Here is a 7,692-nt window from a genome sequence, read left to right as displayed (position 1 = left end):
TTGTTTTATCATCAAAGAGTTGGGAGATGCGCCTTATAATCCGGCAGTTGGTGCAGAGTGCGATGATTTTGTGTAAGTGTATTAGACACGATCAGCGTACGTTCTCAGGTGGGTGGGACGGTGGTGGTGGTGGGGGGATTACGTTTCACTTTCTGCAGCGTCTTATAATCCGAACGCGAATGGGACCGGAGAATCCCAACGTAAGTGGGTGGGGGAGTGGGGCTGGAGAGGGCGCCGCGAGACTCTCCGTGGAGGAGGGGCGCCACGGGGGGGGGGAGGGGGGGGGCCACGGGGAGGGAGGGGGGGGGCACGGGGGGAGAGGGGGGGGAGGGGCCACGGGGAGGGGGGGGGAGGGGGCACGGGGGGAGAGGGGGGGCACGGGGGGAGAGGGGGGGGGCACGGGGGGAGGGGGTGGGCGCCGCGAAACTCCGTGGAGGAGGCGGGAGGGGCGCCACGGGGGGGGGAGTCGGGAGGGGGAGGGGCGCCACGGGGGGGGGAGGGGGGGTGCCGCGAAACCGTCAACGGCGCTTCCCGCGCTTTTTATTTATTTTAAACCCTGAGGGGAATTGCGAAGGGAACGCGGCGCGTTTTTCCTTACACCGTCCTACCGTGACTTTACCCGGGGTTTAAAGTCGAACCTGAATTCGTTTACTTTGGGCTTTAACCACTACGCGACGAAGAGTGAAGTTACAATAAAAAAAAGTTACGAGGCCTTTGCCTCTACGGCCGAGCGCGAGTACAGCGCTGGACGTATACAGTATCATGTTGCCAATATCAAAGTTTTATTTTATACCTACGTGACTTTACCGAAAGAACCAGAGATTATGAAAAAATAAGCACAGGTTTTACCCTTTTCTGGCAATTTCCTTTGCTAAAAAGTTTCTATTTGGCGTTCGAATATTTTTAACACCTGTAGCATTTACATAAAGGGTACACCCTATTGTTTTTCATACTGGCAAATGGGTAATCCTATTATATAGCTGCTCACCCGAGCTATAAATGCCCTGATACGTCCTTGTACTGTTCGCCTTTTGTCGTTCTCTGGTCTTGACACTGGTGGTGAGACTAGGCCCTAAAGAAGCCTGTCTCTTGTGTAGGCCAAACCGTTTTAAAGACTTAATATATCATAACATCATTAGACCTCCTTTGCCAATACCAAAATATAATAATTGCAGGGGTTTTTACCCTTTTCATGGCAAAAACTGAAACCGTTTTACAAGGATTCATGTCAATACTGAGTGAATATGGTGATAGTTTTTTTTTAATCAAGCATCCTTCGTATGTAAACGTGCGCTGTTATGATTGACAACCACAGCGCTGTAATTGCGAGTCTTTATTTCACATTTAAGACGTTTAGTTTAAGGCTGCACGCCTTTTGGCGTCCTCTGGTCTAACACCGTTTGAGACGAGGCTCAAAAGAAAGCTGTCTCTGGTGTGGACCAATCAGTTTCAGAGTATAAATTTCGATTTAAAGCTTTCGTGACTGCAGGGATTCATCTTCTTGGTTCTTTCGGTAAAGTCACGTAGAAGGGAAATAATTAAAAATAAAATAAATAAAAAACCAATTAAATACAATTCTCACGACGTTTCGGCCACAACACGGCTGCATGTGTTGTGGCCGAAACGTGAGAATTTTATTTTATTATGTTTTATTTAATTTTTTTTTATCAGAGTATGTTTTTGGTTTGCATTCTGACCACAAGCATTGTGGTTCGTGCAGACATGATTCCTTGTAAAATGTTGGTGTTTTAATATCTTAACAGCTGTTTTGTTGCCAGAAAAAAGGGGAAATCGCTATTACACTATGAGACCTCCTTTACCAGTGGCAAAATATAGTAATAGGTTTTTACCCTTTCAACTGGTATAAAAACTGACACCTTTATACAAGACATCATGTTTGCATTTTGACTGCTTGTGTTGTGGTTATTGCAAACATGATGCCTTGTATAAAGGTGTCAGTTTTTGTACCAGTTGAAAGGGTAAAAACCTATTACTATGAAACCCCTATTATCACGTTTAGTTTATTTCTGTAAACCCCTTTCGCGTTTGTAAACTCGAGTGTTTGACCCCGCGGAGTTTCCGTCGCGGCGCTTGAACGTCATCGCGCCGCGACGGGGCGACCTTGGTGGCTGCCTCGCGCGTGCTCCGACCACGGCAACAACAGCAGCAGCGTGAGAGACAACGCAGACACACAGAGTGTGTGACACGGAGTGTGTGACACACTCACTCACAGAGTGTGTGACACACTCACAGAGTGAGTGTGACACGGAGTGTGTGACACACTCACTCACAGAGTGTGTGACACAGAGAGTGTGTGACCCACTCACTCACAGAGTGTGTGACACAGAGAGTGTGTGACCCACTCACTCACAGAGTGTGTGACACAGAGAGTGTGACACACTCACTCACAGAGTGTGTGACAGAGTGTGTGACACACTCACTCACAGAGTGTGTGACACGGAGTGTGTGACACACTCACTCACAGAGTGTGTGACACAGAGAGTGTGTGACCCACTCACTCACAGAGTGTGTGACACAGAGAGTGTGTGACGCAGAGAGTGTGACACACTCACTCACTCACAGAGTGTGTGACACGGAGTGTGTGACACACTCACTCACAGAGTGTGTGACACAGAGAGTGTGTGACCCACTCACTCACAGAGTGTGTGACACAGAGAGTGTGTGACACAGAGAGTGTGACACACTCACTCACAGAGTGTGTGACAGAGTGTGTGACACACTCACTCACAGAGTGTGTGACAGAGAGTGTGACACACTCACAGTGTGTGACACACAGAGTGTGTGACACAGAGTGTGACACACTCACAGTGTGACAAACAGTGTGACACGCTCACTCACAGTGACACACTCACTCACGGAGTGTGACAGAGTGTGACACTCACAGAGTGTGTGACACTCACAGTGTGACATACTCACAGTGTGACACTCACAGAGTGACACACTCACGGAGTGTGACACACTCACAGTATGACACACTCACTCACAGTGTGACACACACAGTGTGACACTCACAGAGTGACACACTCACTCATGGAGTGTGACACACTCACACAGTGTGTGACACTAACTCACGGTGTCACACTCACTCACACAGTGTGTGACACTCAGTGTGTGACACACAGTGTGACACACTCACAGTGTGACACTTACAGAGTGACACACTCTCACTCACAGTGTGACACTCACAGAGTGACACACTCACTCGCAGTGTGACACACACAGTGGAGGCTCGGATGTCGAGCCCATCATTGAGCGGAGACCTTTTTTTAAATCTGGGTTAAACTCCACATGATTAAATTGGATACTTTAAAGGCCGGCTGACCCAGTAGACAGACCCCATGCATTTATTTCGCACGCAACTTGTGCCATACGGCCGTGTGTGTGTTTTTTTTAAACAAAGCATGCCACGAACTCCGGCAACTTGAGTTCGATTCCCGCTCACGGCCAACATCGGTGACGATTATCTGTAACCGGTCCTGGGCCTCCCCAAGGTTGACTCAGCCTCATAAGTAGCTGGTGCGATGTGTAAAACATCGCCACTGGGGAGATAAAGGCGGCCGGGCGTGGTGCTGGTCACCCCCCCACCCCCTTGTGTGTGCCGTGCCGGCCTTCATAGGTTGCTACCCGCTAACAGCACTTGCCCCAACATTCCGTTAAGGAGGGAACTTTGTTGTTTTAAGAGACCCCCCCATCAGCACTTAAGCTTCGTCTGATCACTCCTCTTTGCCAGATGTCGACTGTGGTGAGGAAAGCGCTGAACGTGCACGCCAAGTTGATCATCGGCAAGGTGATCGGCACCAAGATGTGCAAAACGGCCAAGGTGCGGGTCACGAGGATGGTGCTGGACAAGTACCTGACCAAGGTGAGTGGGGCTCGATCCGAATATTTATACTTGGAGGAATCCGATGAGCCGTCAAGCTCTTTTCGCAGTCGAACGCCACACGCGGGGAGACCCTTGGCAACTCACCTTGTTCATCCACACATTTGTATACCCGGGTTATATGCGGTTTGTTCCAAGAATTAATTAGTTTTCGTTGTTTTCTTATGGTTACACTTGTAATAACGCTGTCTTGTTTATAGTTTATATAGTGTTGTTGTCTTCAATAGTAGAAATGTTTAGATTAGCGTGTCATTTAATAATTCGCATAAATAGTAAATAATCGATTCTCACGTGCACAAGCAAATGCATATACTGTATTAGCGTGACATTCAGTTTTAATCGATGCATCATTACATGCCTACTTCAGCATACTGCACCAGCAACGATGCCCCTTCTAAGCTGACACCGTGCATATTAATCTTCTTCTTGGTTCTTTCGGTAAAGTCACGTAGAAGGGAAATTATAAAATAAAAAAAACATAATAAAATACAATTAAAAAAAAATTCGTGCATATTAACTTACGTGGAAATTGCTCTTTACACTGTGGTGCCTTCAAATTATTTAAACAAAAATCTGTTTTCAAAATACTCTATTGCAAATGTTAACCCACCTCAAGGAGCTAATCTATTGTTTGCAAAAGTTGTTGTCCAAACAGTTGCGTTAAACATGTTCATATCAACCCACATGAACAGGGCTCGTGGTTCTTGCCTGTTTCTATAAAGCACCTTGAGTATCATTTTCCACGTTTGTCGTTTAAAACAGAACATGTTCAATATAATAACGTCAGCTGTTTTGTGAAACGGGCCAATGTTGTTAACCAGTTAAGTTTCTTAGACTCAGTCCGCTGCATACGACACTAACGAGCTATGGAAGATAAAGAAATCATGTCATGGATTTATCCAGGGAAACTTTATTTCATCTTAAGACACAATAAACTGGTAAGAGCAATAGTTGCGCTAACTATTGCACGCTTATAGCTATACAGATCCTGGAAAATAAACGCACAGGTCAGATGAAACATTGAATTATCTTTATTCCAATAGCAACATAATAAAAACAAATGTGTTAAGAACCTTACTAATCCATTGTCTTTATAGTATTGTGTTACTTGGGCTTTGCAATGCTTGAATTGTAACTGAAATTGTATCATTGTTACCATATGTTCGTTAAAGTTGGGCTTTTAACGAATTTACTTTTAAGCATGTAATTTTTTTTAGCAAGCCATCTCCAGCTAGACATGCCCTAGTGGTGGCTCTATTGCTGTGGAAAACACCACGCAGAGATGCTTACAAAGCCGGCTGTGATCTCAACCGTACCATGCGTTGCCATCTGTGAGAAATTAACAGATGTGTGGTGACACCGACCGCACGGCTGATTGTGGATGTCCCCTTAAATGTGTTGCATCCCTCGGCTGCCACTGTTATTCTTTACCATCGGTCACAACGACGTGTTGTGCCTAAGCTCGCTTTTCTTGTTTTATATATCAGGAAGTTTCTTCGCCCCGTATGTAGCCAACCGTGCCGATCTCTCTCTCTCTCACCCCCTTTGGCCAGTTCTTCAACCGCCGCAAGACGTACTTTGCGCACGACCCCGAGGAGCGCTGCATGGTGGGTGACGTGGTGCTGCTCAAGGCTCTGTCCGAGCGACGTGGGAAACACGTGTGCCACGAGGTCGCCGAGATCGTCTTCAAGCTGGGCGCGATCGTCGACCCCGTTTCGGGCAAGCGCTGTGCCGGTGGAGTTTATCTGGAGCCCCCCTATGGGCCGGCCTCACCCACCGAGCCGACCACCGCGCCCTCGGAATCCGTGGCGGGCGCGGGCGACCAACTGGCTGCGGATTTGAGTCGGCTGTGCGTGGCCGCAGAGGTTAAAAATGAGAAGCAGAGCTAGCTCTTGCGTGGGGAGAGCAAGGCGAGCAGGAACTTTTACAGCTAAGATTCTTTTTCAATAGCTTGTTGCGTTTGGCTGTAAACTAATGTGTCGGCCCCACAAAGATCCTCGGTTTGAAACCCGGGCTGCCATTCAAGATGTAACCTGTATCACACAAGTAACAAGCTCAATGGTCATCACCTGGTTGCCAGTTACTGCAGAAACAATGCCTTCATTTAAATTTGCTTTCAAAATTTCGTGGAGTTCACATTTTGACGTCTTATTTGGCACAGCCAGAGATTACAGGCTGGAGATGTACAAGATCCTTCCTTCACCTACATGATGGGTGCTCTCCTACGACAAGGGAGGGGGCGGCGGGGGATCTAAAATTGGAGCGCTTTTCTCCGTGCATAAATGCCAACACGTTTGAAACATAATTGGCTAAGTCATTATCAGATGTAATCTATCCACTGTCCCAGAGCCGTTGCCATCTCTCACAATCCTGTGACGCAACAATCCAGCGAGCTCCTGCACAAGACCTGATTTCCATTTCCCCGGTGGATAGTGGACGCCCTCTTAAATGCGTTGCAACCCCCCTACTGCCACTGTCATTCGTCACCATCGGTCATGATCCCTTTTTGTGATGTGTTGTGCCCAAGCCCACTTTTCCTGTACGTATGTTGAACTTCTTTTACACCTTATGTAACCAACTGTGCTAACAGACTGACGTGTTTAACTGGTGTATGTTCTCTCACCCGTCGTTCTTGACGTCACTCGGTGTAATTCCAAGCACACGTCTTTCTATTTTCACGCTTTTTTATCATTTGTAAAAATGTCCTTGTTTCGGATCCATGTCACAGCAGGTGACATGGATTAATTAAAAACGTTATTCTGTTGGAACATTAATGTTGCCTTTCATTATCAAGTCCAGCTTTCCCCAATCCAATCTGCTCTCCAAACAAAGCGAAAACCATTCTAAATATTTGGACTGGTCGACGATATGACGCACCGTCGAGAGATCTACGTCCATTCGAGACTTGAAGTTTTCGTGACTGCAAGGATCCATACTCTTGGTTATTTCGGTAAAGTCACGTAGGTAGAGAAAATAAAATAAAACGCGACGTTTCGGGCGCAACACAAGCGTCCGTCATCAGGCGGGGACAACCACAGATCTACATCCGGTAATGGATTGACAAAGGGTTGTAAACAAAAGATTTCGAATGTAATCGATAAGAAAATCTTGTTATTTATATCATGTTACACATCTATTGCATGACAAATATAGTTTGTATAAATGCGTGTAAAAATGTAGGCTAATCTGTTACTTGTATGGTAATGAAGCAAACATTACAACTTTTAAACGATACCCGAGTGAGAAACGATGAAAAAAAACGAGACGCAAAATTTGTGTTTGTGTACTGGCACCCCAAAGTGGTGCAGCATGAGAGAGGTGGAGGAGCGAGACATTACCGTACTTTGAGTCACAGACATGGACAGAGACACGGAGTCAAAGAAAGCGAGAAATGGAGAGACCAATTTTTTTCCTAGCATCCTAATTTTTAGATCCCAAAAAAAAATTCCCACTCATTAAATGTTACATTTTGCCCACTACAAGTGCCCCCCCCTTGTATTCCCACACGTGTCGTTGCAACAATTTCTGTTCCCCCAGGATGTACTGTCCATACATATCTAGCTTGGGGACATAGTATGGGGATGTTATGGAGTGGGAGTAGCAAGAGATGCATGAAGAGAAAAATAGATAAGCTGGCATGGAGACGTGTGGAGAGATAAGAGGCCAGACGCAACACGAGAGAGGTGTGGTACAAGAAAAGGTTTCAAGAAAATATACAGCAGAGAAAAGGTTGCAAGAAATATATAGCAGAGAGTGAAATAGTCAGGAGACACAGCAGGATCAATACATTC

The 7,692-nt window shown here is 46.3% G+C and overlaps 1 protein-coding gene across 3 annotated transcripts; it reads left to right on the top strand.

The window, feature by feature from the left end:
- The first annotated feature begins 28 nt into the window (after positions 1-28).
- MRPS17 (mitochondrial ribosomal protein S17) lies at positions 29-6,669 on the top strand. 3 transcript variants are annotated; one of them, XM_078873776.1, is made up of 3 exons: positions 29-108; positions 3,752-3,883; positions 5,455-6,669. In XM_078873776.1, exons 2-3 carry the CDS (start codon positions 3,752-3,754, stop codon positions 5,788-5,790), a joined length of 468 nt encoding a protein of 155 aa, XP_078729902.1. In that variant the 5' UTR covers positions 29-108; the 3' UTR covers positions 5,791-6,669. The 3 variants fall into 3 exon arrangements, with proteins under 3 accessions (XP_078729902.1, XP_078729904.1, XP_078729903.1); XM_078873778.1 differs by lacking the exon at positions 29-108 and adding an exon at positions 2,051-2,169; XM_078873777.1 differs by lacking the exon at positions 29-108 and adding an exon at positions 2,595-2,598.
- The last annotated feature ends 1,023 nt before the right edge of the window (positions 6,670-7,692 follow it).

The sequence above is a fragment of the Lampetra fluviatilis genome, chromosome 37, assembly GCF_964198595.1.
Source record: "Lampetra fluviatilis chromosome 37, kcLamFluv1.1, whole genome shotgun sequence".
NCBI classification, from domain to species: Eukaryota; Metazoa; Chordata; class Hyperoartia; order Petromyzontiformes; family Petromyzontidae; genus Lampetra; species Lampetra fluviatilis.
The sequence above is the reverse complement of the archived record's forward strand: the minus strand, read 5'-3'. Positions and strand labels throughout refer to the sequence as shown.